The 22303-nt window shown below is 34.4% G+C and overlaps 1 protein-coding gene across 2 annotated transcripts in view; it reads right to left on the bottom strand.

Annotated features, from left to right (window-relative positions):
- LOC111051884 (mothers against decapentaplegic homolog 4) overlaps positions 1-22303 on the bottom strand; it is a 41660-nt gene that overhangs the window by 3788 nt on the left and 15569 nt on the right. For both annotated transcript variants that reach the window (XM_039427239.1, XM_022338463.2), the window contains 4 exons: positions 21053-21221; positions 19980-20118; positions 15092-15222; positions 13032-13108 (listed from right to left, as the gene is read on the bottom strand). In XM_039427239.1, the coding sequence (XP_039283173.1) occupies positions 13032-13108; positions 15092-15222; positions 19980-20118; positions 21053-21221 (516 nt within the window). The remainder of the gene's footprint in view (positions 1-13031; positions 13109-15091; positions 15223-19979; positions 20119-21052; positions 21222-22303) is intronic.

Raw genomic sequence — 22303 nt, 5'->3', positions numbered from 1 at the left:
GCTTTCCGAAAAAAAATAAGGTACCCAAATCTAAATTTCTATACGTTTCAAGGTCCCCTGAGTCCAAAAAAGTGGTTTTTGGGTATTGGTCTGTATGTATGTATGTATGTATGTATGTATGTATGTATGTATGTATGTGTGTGTGTGTGTGTGTGTGTGTGTGTGTGCGTCTGTGTACACGATATCTCATCTCCCAATTAACGGAATGACTTGAAATTTGCAACTTAAGGTCATTACAATATAAGGATCCGACACGAACAATTTCGATCAAATGCAATTCAAGATGGCGGCTAAAATTGAGAAAATGTTGTCAAAAACAGGGTTTTTTGCGTTTTTCTCGAAAACGGCTCCAACGATTTTGATTAAATTTATACGAAAAATAGTAATTGATAAGCTCTATCAACTGCCACAAGTCTCATATCTGTAAAAATTTCAGGAGCTCCACCCCATCTATGCAAAGTTTGATTTTAGATTCCCAGTTAGCAGGCTTCAGATACAATTTAAAGAAAAATTTCGCCCGGAATTCAGTTCCTCTGGTGAAATACACCGATGCTGAATTGTTTGGGGACTAGTTTTTGAAAAACTTATGCTGGATTCATATGGAAAAATATCTGAAAAATCGAATAAAACTAGTCTGGGAGCTGTAGTGTGAGTAGTTTTTGAGAAAAAAGTTGAAATATGCAAAAAATCTAAGTAGAAAAACACAGACTTCTATGTTTGATGCCCAATAACTTTCTTTAATGACCAGTAAACAAATAATTTTTTACAATAATAATTGTAGAGAATTCAATTCTGAAAAGAATTATGTAAGCTGTGTAAACTAAATTCTAATAAAAGTTGGATAAAATGTATTCTTATGTAGTACATTACACCACAAAAATTTGCTGTTTTATGGGAGAAACTAATAACTCATAGGTGTAGCTGATTGCAAATAAAATAATCGGTTTTTTATGAGAAGTTTTATTTTTATATGAAAAGTAACATATTTGAATGACATTAAACTCATACCAAAAGACTAGAGATGATGAGATGATGTTCAATGTGACCTCCGTTGTTTTGAATGCATATGTTCAGACGTCTTCTCATCGATTGTCGGACCTGTTCAAATATTCCTGGAGTCTGCTTTATCATTTCTATTCCGTTCAAAATCCTTAATCGGAGTTTCTTCAATGGTATCAATTGGAGTATTGTATACTTAGGTTCAAGTGTCCCCCAAAGATAAAAATCCAAAGATTTAAGTCTGGTGACCTAGCTGGCCATGGTACTGGCACACCTCGGCCTATCCTTTGATTTGGAAAGCTGTGATTCAGGTGTTCACGAACAGCAACACTGAAGTGTGCTGGAGCTCCATCATGCATAAACCAAATGTTTTGGCGCAACTGAAGAGGTACATCTAATTGCTCCTCTCTCAAAAAGTTCGTAGATTATGCTTAAGCCGTGGAGGAAGCTCGAACAGAAGTAGATGATCTTCTATGATTCCTGCTCAAATGTTTACTGAAAACTGATGTTGTGGACGATTAGGATTGATGGCATGAGGATTCTCATCTGTCCAAATATGTTGGTTGTGGACGTAACGATAGCTGTTCTTGTAAAGTGTGCCGCGGTAAATGAAATGGATGTTAATAAGTTTGGGTTAACAATTTTTACTAAAAACCATCGGCAAATACCATCACGGGGAATACAGTCTCGTGACAATAGAGTATGACTTTCTGGAGGTGGTATGGATGTGATTGTTTCTCTTTAGTATCCTCCAAATAATAGATTGATTGACATTAAACTGCACTGACAATTCTCTCGTGCTCTTCTCTGGATGTTCATAAATTTCATTAAGTACTTGTTCTTCCAACTCAAGTAAATCGGGGTCTGCCTGCATGAATGTGCTCTTTGGATATCAAAGAACCTGTTTCAGACAGATGTTGATGAATAGTGGCAAAAAACCTTGTACTTGGACATACTCGGTTAGGAAAGTTCTCTCGATACAAACGTCTTGCTTCAGTACTATTACATTAGTGCCCCACTCCATACATTAAATTCATGTCAGCCAATTCAAAGTATGAATAATGTCTAAAATTAGTTGCCATTTTTTAAAAAGTTAACATCAAAGCAAAGTGGAATGGTTACAAATAACTGGTTGATAGATTAAAAAAGAAAACACAGCGCGGTTACAGTAGGCCTAACTTACAGTTTGTTGTTTTGTTAATAAACAGTGAGCTAAAATATTTCTGAAAATGATATTCCAAAACAGCTGATTTATTTTGTTTTAAATAAGAAAATATTTTAAAGTAATTATCGGCTGTTTTGGAACAGATGTTATTAAAATCCATGTTTTATTTGCAATCAGCTACAACCTATGAGTTATTAGTTCTCTCCTCATAACAGCAAATTTTTGTGGTGTAATGTACTACATAAATACATTTTATTCAACTTTAATTGAAATTTAGTTTACACGGCTTACATATTCGTTTCAGAATTAAATTCTGCTACAATTTTAATTGTGAAAAATTATTTGTTTACTCTGGTCATTAAAGAAGTTATTGGGCATCAAACGTAGAAGTCTGTGTTTTTCTACCTAGATTTTTTGCATATTTCAACGTTTTTCTCAAAAACTACTCACATTACAGCTTCCAGACTAGTTTTATTCAATTTTTCAGATATTTTTCCATATGAATCTAGCATAAGTTTTTCAAAAACTAATCCCCAAACAATTCAGCATCGGTGTATTTCACCAGAGGAACTGAATTCCGGGCGAAAACTATCACCCTGTATAGCTCGCTAATGAAGCGTTTATGGATTTATGTTTATAAGAACTTTTTTCTTATTTTCACCCCTACTATCACGTATTAGATTATTTTACCATAATTATGAATCACTCTGTATAATGTAAACAACATTAGAAAAATAAGGCACAAAACAATACTGTAATTTCCAATACATAATTATAAAATGATTGGAAATAGGAAAAAAGGCTTATAGAACTTACTATTCCATATCCGAATTTTGATTGTAAATTAGTCCAAAAGAGATAATCAATCGAATAGAATCATTAATTAATAAGGATTGTTCTGAAGCTATGGTTAAAATGCGATCAAACGCAGTGGATAAACAACGAACAATTTCTACTTTCCTTGCCCTATACCATAGTAGGAAAGTATTGCTTTCCGAAAAAAATTAAGGTACCCCAATTTCTAAATTTCTTACGTTTCCAAGGTCCCCTGAGTCCAAAAAGTGGTTTTTGGGTATTGGTCTGTGTGTGTGTGTGTGTGTGTGTGTGTGTGTGTGTGTGTGTGTGTAGTGTGGTATATATATAATGAGTGTATGTGCGTCTGTGTACGATATTTCATCTCCCAATCACGGAATGACTTGAAATTTGACAACTTAAGGTCATTACAATAAAGAAAGACCGCACGAACAATTTCGATCAAAGCATTCAAGAGGCGGCTAAAATTGAGAAAATGTTGTCAAAAAATCAGGTTTTTTTTTTGCGTTTTTAACGGCTTCACACATGTAGAGTGAATCTTGTACTGAGTCAATGGTGTAGCGGCTATAAATTTTGTAATTGCGTGCGTGGACGCTGAGTGAACACCAGACTGATTGACTCACTACAAGACTCAATACAATTGTCGGAATCGCGGGAGGCCTAAACGCTCGCTCACCCTTGATTCTTCTAATGACAAATTGTATAATGATGAAATTTTTATAAGCAGTGTAGCGATCGCTAAACACTGAATACGGATACCTTAAAATTATTACCTGTGAAGAATGAGCATACAAAATCATACAGGTCGAGCAAAAATCCCGATGTAGATAATTTACGGGACTGCGTCTCTAATAAGTTCTGAAGGATTAAAATACGGTATTTGGACCAAATATCGTTCAGAATATATTTCGAGAACAGAGTCTTGTCGGGTTTTAAGCTCTAATGTAGGAATTTATACGATCTACGGTTGCCACTGCTGTACAATTGATGTGTTCGCTCCTAAGTCGAGGTAGGTAACAGATAAAAGCTGATATATGAGCAGGTAAGGACAAAGAATAAATATCTCGATCTGACCCCACTCGCTACATCCACTTAGACCTGTTCCAATATCCAGCTTGATTCAATTATTCCAATGATCGTATTCGATCGGTTCTTGATGATATAGAACGTATCAGACACAATAATTGACAGGCTTAAGAAATAATCGAACTCAGAAAGCGAATTAACAAAACTGAAATATATTACAATAAAATATGTAATCATACAGTGCAGATTCAGAATTTGATTTACAGGTTGATAATAATTTAGCATTAACAAAAGGAGTTAAAAATGTTCTTGTGCTTGCATGATACCATGCGTGATTCAACAGAATTTTACAATTGATAAAATTTAACAGTTTTGAAAAAATAGTGAAAAATGAATTATAAAAAATATTTTAAAATTGCTCGGGGTCGTGGTTCTGGCAGCGGAGGATAGCTAATCAACTATAAGTTCTTATAAATTCAATAGGAATAAATTCTAGACTCTTAGTAACTAAAAGCGCTTGTCGGCGTGGCCAATAATTTAACGAAGAAAAAATTTATGTTTCTGCACTGAAATATTTTCGAAGCGTAGATTGGGGCCCCTTTTAAAACTTATAACTCACGTGAATTCCTTGGCGGTCGTGGTTTTCTTCTTTAGATCAAAAATCGTTTGATCGGCGGCAATCCAGGCTTCGGTTTCAGCACGTGGGGAATTTTAATTAATATTTCCTTCACCGAATTAATTAAGGATAATTTACTTTAACTTTTAATTTATCGATTGATGAAAACAGAAATTTACGAATAACAAATAATTGGCCTAAAATATCGGCTCACAAATAGAACATTAAAATCGAACAAGAAATTTTCACAATAGGTCTTGGTAACTATAAAAGAGATCTGCACGGTGAGGATTTCAAAAGGGAAGTGCTGTCTTTTTTCTAAGCTTCTTGGCTAGACCTTTCTTCTCAGAATCTCGATGTAATAATTTGCATAAAAATTTGCCATTGGTAGAACGCTTGTGACGTAGACATGACGTCAGTGGCGAGCAGTAGAATATAATTCCTTTAATCACAATAATAATTTAATTTATGTAATTCTTAAAACTGCTTAATCTTCTAGACATAGTTCCTCTCATACAATGTACATGTGCTGGCGTAAATGATAAGACAGGGTTGTTGTCTGATAATAGATTAACATGTGTTGCTTTCAAACGATCACCTTCTTGGTGCTATTTCTATGCACTATGATTGGCTTGGGCTTGCCAAAGAGATTTAATTACCATGTGGTTCAGTTGAATTAAATCATTAATAAATTAATATTCTTGTACAATTTTTATTAGGTTTGAGACTGTTATAATTAATTTCTGCCATTTTATCAATAATATAATTTCATGCTATGACCTATTTAGTTACAATAAGACCTGACATATAATATAATTTCTTAAATAATAAATAATTTCAACGATAATACATACATTTTATTTTTTTTTTTATTTGAAATTCTTGGTCCTTTATGGATAGTTTTAATTTTTAGAGATGGTATTATATCTTACATGAAGCCAGCGTGACATTTGACAATACTTTGAATCAGTCAGCTGCGTTCGAACTGTTTTAAAAACATCTGATCGATAGTAAACAAAGTGTAACCTCAAAATCAATGAGCAATTCGTAAATAATTTGTGCTTTATTTGCAAAATAATTATAATTTTATTGAATAATTTTCCTAGAAAAATATTCAGTACAGAACGGTACTCTTATCAAATATACAGTTATTGATAAGTAAGCTTTATCGCTCGGTCGCTAACTATTCCTTTAGCAAATTCTTTCATTTTAAAAGGTAATCACAATTTTTCTCTCTTTTCATGAGATCTATTTGAAAGATTCATCACACAAAAGCCCCCAGGATATTTTAAATAGGTAATTGGGAGACGAGTCGAAACAATGACTATTTGAAAAATCCGATATTGTGATGAATACACTATTTCATCTCCTTACTTCTACGAAAACTCCACACTTAACACTAAAAACATATATCGTGCACTTTTGGCTACGAGAAAATAAATAATTGATTGTTCCTTCATTGGATACAATCGAAATACAATAATTAATGAGGTCTCTTTGGATCCTTCATTAAAACAACTCCACAACTTCCATTCACGGTGGCTTATGAGCAGACCCATAACTATAACAAATATACAAGATTTCACATATTACTTCTTAAGATTTGAACAGTATTTGCAACAAATATAGACTTTCATCATTTTTTCATAGTTATTACAGGTTTCGACTCTTTATTCTGGCTTTTACATAAATTGGGTGAGAGTGTGATTTTACTTCGGTGACTTGACAATCGTCTACCGTTTGACTCGAGCAATTTCTTATTTGCGCTTAGTACGTTGTGTACAAACGGGGTTACACTTGAAATGGCTTTCTTGATTTTTATCAATGTTGGTTACAAATATTAAGTCTTACAGATTATATTTATCAATTTGAATTACAATTCATGATCTTTTGATGCAACAGTAATAAATTTCACATTTAAAGGTAAGAATTTCATTTTCTTTTAGTTTTTTTTTTTTTTTTTTTTTTTTTTTTTTAGCATACATTTATATGACATAGAACATGCGCATTTCGTGCAAATTAACATAAATATATATTTTTGTTTGCGTTTTTTACTTATAATTCCACATTAAATAACAGGTTACAATAATTAAATAACGATATTGCTTGGATTCCATTAACATTGACTCTAGGATTTCGTACACATTGGTTGGTGGGACAAAGAAAATTATCGAACAGGCTTTGGTTCTGAATAGATTTTTCTATTGATTCTGTATTTCGAGGTTAGATTTACACATTTTTTTTCAAATAAACTTTGTTTATTTTCTTTCCTCCTATTCACTACTAACTTCATGTTATTTCTAATTTATAATTATTTTCTGTGGATAATCCAATTTTTGTTTTTGTTTTCCAGTTGGGCGGATATAACTAGGCGATTGTTTCTGTGATGACTATGACATGAGGCGGATGGCTTGATTAGGTTGGTAATTTGTAGAGTTGTTTTGTAGTTTTATTTTCTTGACTTAAAGTTGATTTCAATTTCTTCATTTGAAGTGGATTGTTGTTTATTAGATGAGATGTGGCGAAGTTTAGGTTATGTTGATTATGATTAGGCTGCAGTAGAAAGATGCTAGTCTGCAAAGATATGATTTGATGGGTAGGCTGTGACTATGAAGAAGTTTGATAGTTGATATAATCCACAAATGTAGTTTCTAGTTAATTAAAACATTATTTCTTTCTCAAGCCCCCATCTAAATTTGATTCCGGTGTTATTCAAGGTCCAATTCCGATTTGTGACTGTCTGTTTTATCAAACTTGGCTTAAAACGAATGTGCCGGTGGTGTAAATCATTTCTTATAAACGCATTTCCTCTTTGTCGGCCGGTGACATGCAGTTTGATATCCTTAAATCTGACATGCCGATGGTGTCCGTGTGTTTTTTCAAATAATCTTTTTCTTTTCTGTATGGTGGTGTACGGTCGGCTTGATTTTAACCGGACATGACTGAGGTGGTTGTAGGTTCTTCTGGATATCGTCTCCCTTTTTCCTTGCATGTCGGTGGGAATCGTGATGTAAGATTTTAGCCTAACATGACGGCGGTGTAGACAAATTTTTCTTGAGACCATTTTTCTTTTTTGTGGAGCTGCTATTTTACTTGTGTGTTGTTTTGATTTAGAGGTTTTTATTTTCAGTTGTGATTTCAATTTGTTGTGGGTTTCTGTTTCATTTCTATTGTTTAGGTGACTATCTTCATGAATGCTGGGTTTATATGTTGCAGGCGCTGTCTTCGGTGGATGGACGGTGATGTGGGCGGTCGGCGGTCCGGGCTGCTCTTCAACGTGGTCGGCAACGTCCTTGGACTCCTGGTGTCCGGCGCGCGGTTGTACGGCTGGCCCCTCTATGCCATGGATGTCGTCCTCGGCTTGGCGGGCGATGTCGACTGGTTCCTCTCGGCGTTCGGCGGGGTGCGGCGCGACTCCAGTCTTGACATTCTCGGTGGGTTGGTTTTCCATACATGTGTTATGTTCGCTTGCTTGTTTGACTTTAACCACCTTTATTGTATCCTTCTCCACATGTATATGTTTCTTAATGCTGACTTCGACGCTGATTTTTCCCATATGCATATCTTCAGATATCCTATCCAATCGGTTATTTGTTTCTAAAATTGATTTATCCAGACACTCAGCTAATTTTTTGATGGTATTATCGGTATCATGGAATGCTTCATCCATCCGCTGACTCAATTTCTCCAAACCTTGTTCGTTTACTTTCTTTACTTCTTGAACTTCCTTTTTTAATTCTTCCTTTGTTTGCTTGTTGTCCTTCTTTATTTCTTGGATTTCCTTCTTTAACTCTTCCTTTGTTGCTGAAGAACTTTGTTTTATTGCTTCATTTGTTTGTTTGTTTCCTTTCTCTATCTTACTGGTTATTGCTTCCAGGAAGGCGTCCATATCCAGTGCGGGAGTGGGCATACATCTAACGGTCACCTGCTGGTTTTTTATCCGAGCAACGGTGCGAGAAATGGGGGTTCCTGTTTCTGGGGCGTCGTCGTCCGTATGCTCTCCCGATGTTTCGTCCTCTGGCTCTTGGGCTGCCGATGGATCCTCCACTAGGATGCAGCTCTCCTCCACCTGCGTCGAAGATAATCATCCAGTACGTTTGGATGGAAATCGGCAGATGCGGTGGCAGATGCGGATGGCGGCGAACAATCGGGTGAGATGTCCTCGGTGTCCGACAGACTTGGATTGACCTGGTCGTTTCCTGCCATAGTTTGTGAGAAAATAATGTGACGAACGTGTGCGGTGAATAAAAAACGTGAAAGTGTTGATGTGATATATAAAATAATTAATAAGAAATCCAATAGAAATTGTTATAGCTTCGTAGTGAGTGAAATACAGAAAAAGTGGTTTAGCAATGTGTTCAGTGATAAATAAGTCAAGTTAGCAATATCGTTAACATAAAAATGACAAGAACATACAGGATACACAGTGAACACTTATGCGGTAATACAGGTACGCCTCTTATAATTTATTATTACTATTATTATAAATATTTTATTCTTATAATTTCTTGCCGCAATTATATATAGGCTAGTATTCTTCGCAAAATTTTATATAAAAGCAGTGATACTCTGCTTGAATTATTCCGCAATATATCCGTGATTTAATTTTACTTCCCTCTTTATGCTTTAAAAAATTTTTAAAGATATAAATAACTTCAATCCTCTTTTCTGTAAATTTTTATAAATTGTTTCAATATAGACCTAATATTCTTCAAATAATATCACCTTTCTTATGATATCTCTTATACCTATGACTTATAGTATGACCAATTTTCGAATAACACGTTAATAAAATTCTGAGTTCGATTTTTTCTCTAAAAATTCATCAATCGATAAATTTCTTTTCCGTTCAAAAATTGGGTATGGTACTTCTTGTTATTTTATATAACAGTGAACAGTTAATATTAAAATTGAAGAAATTCACAACCATGAATTTTTCAAAAATTTTCCCGTTGTCAGCGCTATAGTATACTGAGCAACTAAATAATCCTCGTAGTCGATTATCCACCTCTTCAATGCCTATCACTGTTGGGCGCCAAATCATGTGGTGCTGTATTTTACTCGCCTCACATATGTAGAGAGATTTGCCAAATCATGTAGTGCTGTATCCAAATGCCTCACGTTGGGCCGGCAAATCATGTGGTGCGTTTTTTAACGGCTTCACACATGTAGAGTGAATCTTGTACTGAGTCAATGGTGTAGCGGCTATAAATTTTGTAATTGCGTGCGTGGACGCTGAGTGAACACCAGACTGATTGACTCACTACAAGACTCAATACAATTGTCGGAATCGCGGGAGGCCTAAACGCTCGCTCACCCTTGATTCCTCTAATGACAAATTGTATAATGATGAAATTTTTATAAGCAGTGTAGCGATCGCTAAACACTGAATACGGATACCTTAAAATTATTACCTGTGAAGAATGAGCATACAAAATCATACAGGTCGAGCAAAAATCCCGATGTAGATAATTTACGGGACTGCGTCTCTAATAAGTTCTGAAGGATTAAAATACGGTATTTGGACCAAATATCGTTCAGAATATATTTCGAGAACAGAGTCTTGTCGGGTTTTAAGCTCTATTGTAGGAATTTATATGATCTATGGCTGCCACTGCTGTACAATTGATGTGTTCGCTCCTAAGTCGAGGTAGGTAACAGATAAAAGCTGATATATGAGCAGGTAAGGACAAAGAATAAATATCTCGATCTGACCCCACTCGCTACATCCACTTAGACCTGTTCCAATATCCAGCTTAATTCAATTATTCCAATGATCGTATTCGATCGGTTCTTGATGATATAGAACGTATCAGACACAATAATTGACAGGCTTAAGAAATAATCGAACTCAGAAAGCGAATTAACAAAACTGAAATATATTACAATAAAATATGTAATCATACAGTGCAGATTCAGAATTTGATTTACAGGTTGATAATAATTTAGCATTAACAAAAGGAGTTAAAATGTTCTTGTGCTTGCATGATACCATGCGTGATTCAACAGAATTTTACAATTGATAAAATTTAACAGTTTTGAAAAAATAGTGAAAAATGAATTATAAAAAATATTTTAAAATGCTCGGGGTCGTGGTTCTGGCAGCGGAGGATAGCTAATCAACTACAAATTCTTATAAATTCAATAGGAATAAATTCTAGACTCTTAGTAACTAAAAGCGCTTGTCGGCATGGCCAATAATTCAACAAAGAAAAAATTTATGTTTCTGCACTGAAATATTTTTCGAAGCGTAGATTGGGGCCCCTTTTAAAAACTTATAACTCACGTGAATTTCCTTGGCGGTCGTGGTTTTCTTCTTTAGATCAAAAATCGTTTGATCGGCGGCAATCCAGGCTTCGGTTTCAGCACGTGGGGAATTTTAATTTAATATTTCCTTCACCGAATTAATTAAGGGATAATTTACTTTAAACTTTTAATTTATCGATTGATGAAAACAGAAATTTACGAATAACAAATAAATTGGCCTAAAATATCGGCTCACAAATAGAACATATAAAATCGAACAAGAAATTTTCACAAATAGGTCTTGGTAACTATAAAAGGAGATCTGCACGGTGAGGATTTCAAAAGGGAAGTGCTGTCTTTTTTTCTCAGCTTCTTGGCTAGACCTTTCTTCTCAGAATCTCGATGTAATAATTTGCATAAAAATTTGCCATTGGTGGAACGCTTGTGACGTAGACATGACGTCAGTGGCAAGCAGTAGAATATAATTCCTTTAATTACAATAATAATTTAATTTATGTAATTCTTAAAACTGCTTAATCTTCTAGACATAGTTCCTCTCATACAATGTACATGTGCTGGCGTAAATGATAAGACAGGGTTGTTGTCTGATAATAGATTAACATGTGTTGCTTTCAAACGATCACCTTCTTGGTGCTATTTCTATGCACTATGATTGGCTTGGCTTGCCAAAGAGATTTAATTACCATGTGGTTCAGTTGAATTAAATCATTAATAAATTAATATTCTTGTACAATTTTTATTAGGTTTGAGACTGTTATAATTAATTTCTGCCATTTTATCAATAATATAATTTCATGCTATGACCTATTTAGTTACAATAAGACCTGACATATAATATAATTTCTTAAATAATAAATAATTTCAACGATAATACATACATTTTATTTTTTTTTTTTTTATTTGAAATTCTTGGTCCTTTATGGATAGTTTTAATTTTTAGAGATGGTATTATATCTTACGTGAAGCCAGCGTGACATTTGACAATACTTTGAATCAGTCAGCTGCGTTCGAACTGTTTTAAAAACATCTGATCGATAGTAAACAAAGTGTAACCTCAAAATCAATGAGCAATTCGTAAATAATTTGTGCTTCATCTGCAAAATAATTATAATTTTATTGAATAATTTTCCTAGAAAAATATTCAGTACAGAACGGTACTCTTATCAAATATACAGTTATTGATAAGTAAGCTTTATCGCTCGGTCGCTAACTATTCCTTTAGCAAATTCTTTCATTTTAAAAGGTAATCACAATTTTTCTCTCTTTTCATGAGATCTATTTGAAAGATTCATCACAATTTATACGAAAAATAGTAATTGATAAGCTCTATCAACTGCCACAAGTCTCATATCTGTAAAAATTTCAGGAGCTCCACCCCATCTATGCAAAGTTTGATTTTAGATTCCCAGTTAGCAGGCTTCAGATACAATTTAAAGAAAAATTTCGAGTGGAAAAGATTGAGCATTAAAATCTCTACACTTAATGTTTTGTAACATTTTCACCTAAAATTAAAAATAAGCACGAAATTCGAGAAAATGTGATTATCCAATCGCAAACTGTTGGCAACTGTTGATTCTATTAAATGACTCACTATGAAGAGATAGCAGACCTCGTATGTCTCCAGCGTTATTATCCTGTCACCAGCTGGCTCAGATATTTGTTTATAAGTAGACTTGATATGCGCGAGAACACTAGCGTCAGGTGATCAATTTTCATAACGGCAAGGAAAGTTGTGTGAGTGCGCCACACCAGATTTTTTTGAAAGTAACCGAATCTAACTGCACCAATGAGTCGTGCACAAAATATTCTTTACATGGAAACAATGTTTCCACGGCACATTACTCACCAGGAAAAAAATTATAGCATTAAATGGGGAAATAATAACAATTTTTCAATTCTGTAGAGTTCATACTATGCAATTGGAATCTACGTATAGTTTATTATGAATGGATTATACATATTCATTCATATCGAAGAAATACAAAAACAGTTTCAGTCTAGAATAGATCAAAGTGGAGTTAATATGAGAAAAAATATAATTAGTAGGAAAGGAAGACAATGAATGAAAAATGTCCAGAAAAAACAAATAACTTTTTGTCGCTACTAATAAGAAAAATGGCTCATTGAATGAAGGTTAAAACTTACTACATGGGCCGAGGTCCATCTATTGGCATTGTATGTAACACTTCATCCAGTAGTTGTAATGCTCTGTGAAGGTGTACCTGCAAACAATAAATTCATATTTCTATTTTTTCCAGTCATGATGTGGGCCTACTTATATGCCAGTGATTACAATTTAAATAGGAAATGAAATGAATATACAGTTTCTTGAAAACTGTATAACCGTTATAAAATGGATTATGTTTCAAAATCGTAATAAAGTTGAATTAGATACTGGAGCTAGCCAGTTTGGCGCTTTGAAAGTAATATTTTATGGCAGCCTTATAGTCTGTATAAAATAATTTGAGACTTGGCCATCCATCCGAAGAAATTATAGTGATATCTTTATTGAAGAGGCACTTTTATCCATGAAGTGGGTGATATTTGAAACAATAAGTAAAGCTGTCGTGACATAAGCAGCTCAGGTTTGGGGGTAGCCTATATGGAGAGAGAAGAGTTGGAGATATTTTTAAGATCATTTTTTAAGAGAATATATGGTTTGCCAAAAAACACGACAAATTATATGATTTATCTGGAGACCGGAAAAGATATTTTGTGGCTTTATACGTTGCGAGCACACACAAAATACATATTGCACTCTTTCGAACTCCCGGCTGAGCTATATCGATCAATGATTGCGAAGTACTGTTTAGAAGAAACATGTGGATGGTATTCGGAATGGACTAGGATATTGAGTGATATTGATATCGAATTGCCGAAGGATTGAAAGAAAATTCAACTTTTTTGATGGAATTGGAAACATTGCAAAAGTTTGTTTTTCTTTTGAATATCAATTCTCTCAGAATCATTGGACGTCGTGATGCTTGAGAATTTTATATCAAAATAACGGGGAAAATGTCTCTATTCTATTGGTGTCGGGATCATTTTTATCTGACCTATGATTATTTCTTAATTAATGATTAAGTTCGTCAATGACGAGAAATTTTGATCAGAAACATCAAATTTTAGACATGCTGAAACTTTTTTGTTTTGAAAGATAAGTGGGTGGTGAAAGCGAGAAATTTTCTCAGAAATAATTGGAGGCCAAAAAACGATCTTCCGACTACTTTAGACAATTGGAAAAAATATCAATTATTTCTGAGAAACTGTCACGCTTTCACACCCATCTTTCAAAACAAAAAAGTTTCCAGCATGTCGAAAATTTGTTTTCTGATAGAAATGTCTCGACATTGACGAACATAATTATGTACAAATAATCTCAATTTGAGTTAATTTGTATTTTAAAATATTTTACATAAGCTCTCGCTTCAGCTAATTGGTGAACTGAAAAACATTGTTGTGGCCACTTTGCAATGCATCACGGGATCGTTTCTTGACCTCTTTCTACAAGCCTTGGTCTGTTCCTATTTCGGAACTAGGAAACATTCTCGACTGTTAAGAAAACATATGGTTTCTTTACAGTATGCTGTAATGAGATCATTATTATGTCTATTTGTTTTATAATAATCTATTTAACGACTTGATTCCATGCATGGAAAACAACTGGAATTGAATGACTATGACAAAAAAATAAGATGAGATTCACTCACTGACTGACATGATTTCTGGAAAACTATTGCATGTATTGCTATGGAACAATATAGCTCTTCCTTATGAGTCCTAGATAGATATTCACTAATATTTTTTTTCAACTTGAAAGATTATTTTCAAGAGTTTGAAGTTCAGCTCCTAGCAAAAAATAATATCTATAAGACTCAACATAGTATATCATCCTTCTTCCAATGTTATAATAGTTTTGTGATATGAATAGCACAAGTTATGATGTGGTATTAATATTTTAATACTTAAGTTAATAAGCACTAAATATCTTGTCTTGTGTTGAATTAATGAAATTTCTGTACCTACAGCTGAAGAGAGGATAGTTTTTCTTGCTTTGCTAAGAATTCAAGTAATGGAGTTTAAAGCTCCTCAGTCGTGAGAGAACTGCCGTTATTCAATACTACTTGCTATTTCAATGAATATTGATTATTTGATTTAAAATAATAATCAAATACATGTGTAGGGAAAGTATGAATGAAACTTACCTCTATCCAACAAGGAGTCTCCTTAATCGACTGCCTGGGGTAATCGGGTCCCCAGCCCTTCACAAAGCTGAGTCGCAATATGCAGAGTCTCCTCAAGTCATCAACACCGATCCCCGCTGCAGCACTGAAGCCTATCATACACAAAATTAAATTAATTAGCGAAGTAGTTACTCTCAGAGAATAGATGAGAGGTTACTAATGATAGCCTATTGTTAGTATAGTTCCGAGTATGGTGATCACAGCTGTGATGACACAACAATGCATAACGACTGTGTATCGTGCATGTTTATCACACATGTAGTGATGTGGATCGGGAATATTCCCAGTGGGAAGGAACTTATGATTTGGCAATATTTCCGAGGCAAAGAAATTTTGGGAATTTAAGGGATTTACGGGAACTTCGAGGAAATTTTAAAATTGTTCTAAAAATGATTAAAATTGATCAATCCCACTCATATTTTACATCAATAAATCATCATTCTATTTGATATTGATCAAGCTCAGCCACATTTTACATTGATATAATCAATAGATCATCATTCTTTGAGCCTGTTTTTGCTCACTCACTCACTGTCTTTTAAATACTCGTGTAGTCAATGAAAGATTATAGAGGGAAATTTTTGGAACACAATTTTTGACCCCGTAGCTCTTTTAAGGGTAGTAAGGGAGTAAACATCAAAAGTCCTCACTCCTACCCCCTGTGCTAAGGTGGGATGGGGGGTGGTGGTTTGCCATAATTTGTTTTTTGCATATATCTCTAACAATATATGCGACTTTCGGAAATTTTTGCCTAACACAATCATAATATTAAGCTCACAAATTATCTTACAAGTTTCATTTCCAACATTTTTCCATATCTCTCATAGTTTTCTAGGTATGAGCTCTCTAAGGTATCACATTTTGAAGAAAAACCCTTCCGGCTCTAATTTTTCATCTTTTTGGCCTTATAACTTTTTAACGATTCATTGAAAAAACCGCGCTAATCATGGGCTCATAGAGCATTATATTATATTCAATTCCTCTATGGTCTCATTATTTTACGCATCTCCCAACTATTGTTGCAGTCGTTATGGTGTTGAGTGTGAAATTTTCAGTTCAACAACAATAGCTCAATTGCCAGGGAAATTGGGAGGGAATGTTTGGAACACAATATTTGACTTCGCAGCTTTGTTTGAACTAGTTAGAAGGTGAACATATCAAAAGTCCTCATCCCTACTCCTTGAGCTTAAGGGATGAGGGTAGTTTAAAGTTGCATTTTTTTATTTCTGGCTGACACGCATGTAACTGGGAAACAATGCATTTCAGCGACATGGTTAACTGAGTAAAAATGAAGCTAGATAAATTTCCAACAAGTTTTGTACAGTAGAGTTTTGTGATATCTTCTTTAGTTATAAATATTCTTTATAAATTCTTTGAAAAGACAGTTATTCTTCCAACTTTTTGCACTTTCAGGGCTTATTACTTTACAACAATGCATCGAAAAAATGTAATTTTTTCACACAGGAGGTAGGAGTGAGGACTTTCAATAAGATTACTCCAAAAATGTTCCCTCTATGTAATTTTTTTAAACAGGAGGTAGGAGTGAGGACTTTCAATATGATTACTCCAAAAATTTTCCCTCTATAATCTTTCATTGGCTGGACTATAGGAGTATTTAAAAGACAAGTTGTAGAGCATTCAATTCTCTTCAATTTAATCTATTATTTCATCATTTTATGCATTCCATCAATTTTATAGCAGTTTTAGTGTTGAGGGTGTAGGAGTGAGGACTTTTTATATGCTTACCCCCTCACTATCATTAAAAGGACTGCGAGGTCAAAATTTGGGTTCCAAACTTTTCCCTCATCTTTTCCCTATATCTTTTTGAGCATTCGTTTCCTGGACTAGTATCTTATTACAAATTACCTAAGTGAGCCTCAACGACTCTTGAAAGGTTGTGAGATTTGGAATTATTTTCTTTTTAATATTGAATTAAACTCGAGTATGATCCTTGTTTTAGTTAAGCCTATTTTTCTGTATTTTATAATTTCTAATTTATAGATTTATATTTTACTCTAATCTTTATTTAGGGGGTCAATTATTTTTGTGCGGAGAAATTGAATAAAATCATTCAATGAAAGTTAAATTACACTCAATACCTTGTTGACTTTGAATACCTGATTTACAGGCATTTATTAGTAAGTAAAAAAATCTTATTCAACTTGTAAGACATGAAAGTAGCATGATAATAATGGTGCAATTGAATGATCTATTGAGTGCTCATGTCTCCTTTCAGTCTATGAACTTCAAATTACTGTTTTCTTTGAACTTACTACAATTTATAAGTTATTCATCCTTATATTTCTTACATTAATCTGTTGTATAACAGGTGATTGAGACCATGTGTAACATAAAACGTCTTTTTCGGTCATTTTTTATGAAAGAAATCATAAATTTCCTTAAGTTCCCAAAAATTCCCGGGAATTTATGATTTTTGGGAATATTTCCCTTAAATTCCCTAGGAATATTTTCCCTTAAATTCCCTAGGAATATTTCCTCGATCTTAAATTCCCGGGAATTTTACATCACTACACATGTTCTACCGTTAGTGGCCAGCCTTACATGGATATGGTGGACAGTCTGAAATGCCTCCTGCATGGTTGGCTCTCAGATCAGGAATTGTGAGTCCCACACAGGGTGGTCTTAGCTTGCTAAACTCACATCTGTGCGTAAATGCATTCTCTCCTAATGCAAAATGTATGAAAAAGATAGTTCAATTCAATTCGATTATTTCCACTTGGCATAACAATACATGTACATATATTTGATCTTTAACAAAATAAGAATTACATTTTTACATAAAGCAGTACAAAAAACATATTGATTGAGTGGAATTTCCCCAGTAAGAAAGACTATGCGTCTGAGTTTGGGGGACAGTTCAATAAGTAGTAATATATTGACTATAAATATTACAATATGTGTGATTAAAATTACAAAATAAGATTCAGATAACAGTAAGCGAATTATAAGTGATAACATAATATAGTTTTGGGTGTAACTTGATATTCCGAGTGGGAGAGCAAGAGTGCCCAAAACCCGGCGATAATCCATTGTTTTACTGAAGGAATAAATGCTACTTTAGTGTGATTAGCAGTCGTTGAGCAATGTTGTCACCTATGCTGAAAGTTTGAGCATAGCTTTCAGTAGCGACTTTACTCCGAACCTAGTTAAAACATCTCAGGTACAGTAATTTCTATCTTTGGAACACGTCTACAAGGGCAATGAGGAGAGTGATGATACAAATAATTATTATTAAACAGTATGGGAATCGGACTCATGACCGATGTAGCAATAGCAGACTGCAATTTAGACACTCCAGACCACTGAGCTGCACCCGCTAGTCAAAAGCTAGTGATTACATTTTCAAATAATGAGCAAATTTATGAAATAATACTGTAATACTTGATCAATGTTTTTCTACTAAAGGCTCGTAAAATACTTCTTTACGGACTGAAAACTCATCATAAAATAGCTGATTTTTGGTTAGGTAACCGATAATCTAGTTTATGCTCGCTGTACATACGCAGTGCGTTTTTTACTTTTTCTCTCGCTAAAATTAAGAAATTATTTTGGTATTGTATTTATAGTTTTGTAGTCCCATACTACAGTTGTTGAAAACAATAATTGTTTTATTAATCATGTAATTCGAGCGTAAAACATCTCTATTGCTTTCGCAAAATTATCGCGCTCCACTACGTAGTTCAGTTTCAGTTTTTTAGGTCTTCGCCGCAGTCAATAGACCGGGGAATTGTCAAATCTTAAAAATGTAATTGTCAAATATAAATAATCTGATACATCAAATATTGAAGAGTATATTCCTCTGTGTATTCTGATACTGCATAATATGGCCTTACAATCAAATATTTTTTTTTTTTAATTCCGAGACAAATGATCGTTTGCTCTCAAAGATTATATTTGAGATGTAGTGGGAGAAGGTTGAAGAACCGTAATCTTGTGCAAATTGCAGAGTTTTTAAATTTATTAAGTCAATGCCGAGGGATATTTATATTGGTCCTATTCCATGTGTTGCAGCTATGTTGGTCGCTTCTTGGAGGTGGATATGAGTTTTATGCTAGTATTATAATTTCAAAGATGTACAATGATAAATTACTGTAAAAACTTTGTTTTTTTTTAGAAATAGCGGCTTACAATGTTCAATTACATTGTTAGGAAGATTGTTCGTACTGCCTTCTTTTGTATTCTTAGTATACGATCGAGACAGTTTGCTCCACAACTGCTTTGCTGAAGCAATAACCGTTGCGTTTTACGCTCTTAATAGATAAATATCTATATTATTTGTAGTACTATACTACAGTTGTAGAAGAAACTGGTATACAATTCTAGCATAAAACTTCTCCATTTCAATGCTTTCGTAAAATTATCGCGCGACATCTAGTGGAGCTTTATTACACTAATAGGTGTAATATCTGAGTACACTGTTAAGATGCGTACAGACTTTCGCTCTGCTCCGCAATCGTACGTCACTCGAGCAGATCGATTGATGATCGACCAGGGAGCAAGAGTGGAACGCGAGAAGAACTAACATCTCCCGTAACGTTCATGATCGGAGCGAGTGCGGAGAGTGTTGAGGCGCGTATATCTGTACTCACCTTTAGGTGTATTCATAGCCATTCAGCTGAAGCAATAAAATTGCGTTTTACACTCGTAATACATGAATAGCTTTATTATTTGTAGTACCATACTACAGTTGTGGAGAGAGAAAAATTATATGTAATTCGACCATAGAACTTCATCATCGATTTCGCAAAATAAAACTGTTTTGCTGAAGCAATAAAGTCGCATTTTACACTCTTAATACTGATATTTGTATTTGGATGAATGAACTGACTGATGGCAGGAGCGATGCCGCCGACTGAGTTGGGTCCTGGGATTTGTCCGGCGACTGCGGCTGCCTGGGCCGCGGCGGCCGCCTGAGCTGTGGCCGCCTGCTGCTGCATCTGCCGGTGACACTGTCGCAAGTCGAACACCTGCATCAATCACAACAATATTATTCCATTCATATTTTTGTAAATATTGTAAATTCATTTCTTTTATCTACTGTATTTTATTTTTAGCCCCAGTTGCACAAAAGCTTGTTAAATTTAAATCGTGATTAAATAAACCAATCAGAGAAGACATATTCTTTTTGGAAATCCTAATCTGATTGGTTCTTGTGGCATTTAATCATGATTGAAATTCAACAGGCTTTTGTGCTCCCGGGCCTATTTGTATCAATTGCATTGTGAATAGTAACTGTAAATAAATAATGTTGTCCGAAAAACCCAATGTCTCCAGGATGTGTCTGAACTATTTAGATGCCAGGAGCATCACGTACGTGTCCACCACAATGCTGGTGGGTGGTTCATGCGTGAAGTGGAAACTACTGTCCAGACTTCATCACTTTAGTCATTTTATTCTAATAATAAATACTAATAATGCCGAGTGACCTGGCTAGCTCAGGTCTGGTGTCAGAGTTTTCACCTGACCAATTCAGGGCCTCTGACATGACATAATCAAATCAATCAAATCAGTAAGTGGGTTTACTTTACCTCACTTTAATCTACTTTTACCCCACTTCAAGGTAAAACTAGTTGCTCTTGAGAAAACGACATGCTTACAAAGCAATACACTCAGTAACACTATAGACTTAATGTGGCTAGAATCATTTTCAATGAATGATCTCTAGATTTGTTGTAGGTACTACATATGATGCTATCTCGCAAAAGCCAGCATTCATGGAAACTACTATTTACAGGAAAATTCATTCACATGTGCGCGACTTCTCGATCTCTCTGTAGTATAACTTTGATTCATATTAATTAATCCGAACTATCAAGATAGAGTAAGACCGTGTCGAAGGTAGTTTGCATGTTGTTGAGTTGGGTGACAAGATTGAATGCTTATAGCATAGGGTAAGTTTACCTTGATGTAGGCGACTGGATATATTTTGTGCACTGCATCGCCGGGTGCTCGACCGGCTTCTCTATCCAAGTAGTACGATTGAACGAAGACAGAGTGATCGCTCAGACATCTCAGCCACACGTCTCCCTCCCCTCTTAGATCTAGTTGCACTCCTTTGCCAATGTGCAGTCTGAAAATCCACATAATATTTCAATACTTTAATATCTTCAATAATATTTCTAATCTATCCTATAACATGACAAATGTAACATAAATAACAATCTTGTATGACACACATGAAATTAATTATCTTTCTTTATCAACACTGTATGGTCAAGTCAATATAGCATCAGTTTTCACTAAAAAACACGGTTAAAGTTACAAGTTGAATATGCAAATAAAATATAAATAGTTAAAATTATTATTCAATAATTTTATGTAAAAGTACTGAAGGTGCAACGGACTCTCGCCCAAAATTGTTTCTTTTCAAATTTAAGGCTGTGCAAAGGCTAAAAATAAACTTTCTACTGGTGATATTTCTCAAAGTTTTTCGATTTGTATATCATTAAGCTATCAAAATGAAAAAGTTTTCTCAGGAAAACATTTTTTCCCGATCATTACTTTTTGAGATATTATGAGCGCCTGGAGTTTGAATTCTTGTGACAGAACATTTCATGGATTTATCTCTTACCGAATCTGAAATGTTCTGTCTCAAAAATTTAAACTTTAAGCGCTCATATCTCAAAAAGTAATGATCGAAAAAAAATGTTTTCCTGAGAAAACTTTTTCATTTTGATAGCTTAATGATATACAAATCAAAAAACTTTGAAAAATATCACGAGTAGAAAGTTTTTTTTTAGCCTTTGCACAGCAAATCAGGCCTAGTCAAAATCTATATTTTATATAGAATTAAATACATTATTGTATTTAAATCTATTTATTATAGTATCTCAAACAAGCATTTTACAACAATGATCTTCTTCTTATTCTTCTCCCACTCAGGTGTGGTCGGCGTATCGGGCCAGTCCACGACTTCCTATATACCGGACCTGCGCAAAAAAAAAAAAAATGGCCGCCGTAGGTGGTGGCCGGCATTGATATTTTAAACGGGAACTGGACGAACTGAAATTTCGACAAACTGAGACGCTCTCTAACATTCCTATAAGACCACCACCTATAGCGGCCATTTTTTTCCAGGCTCAGGTCCGGTAGTATTTATAAGAGGTCCTGGTCAGTCACTTCCAGGAGACTCGGTCGTGAGTTTCGTTTGGT

The sequence above is a fragment of the Nilaparvata lugens genome, chromosome 4 (assembly GCF_014356525.2).
Source record: "Nilaparvata lugens isolate BPH chromosome 4, ASM1435652v1, whole genome shotgun sequence".
In the NCBI taxonomy this organism is placed as follows: domain Eukaryota; kingdom Metazoa; phylum Arthropoda; class Insecta; order Hemiptera; family Delphacidae; genus Nilaparvata; species Nilaparvata lugens.
This window is presented reverse-complemented; position numbering and strand designations above follow the sequence as displayed.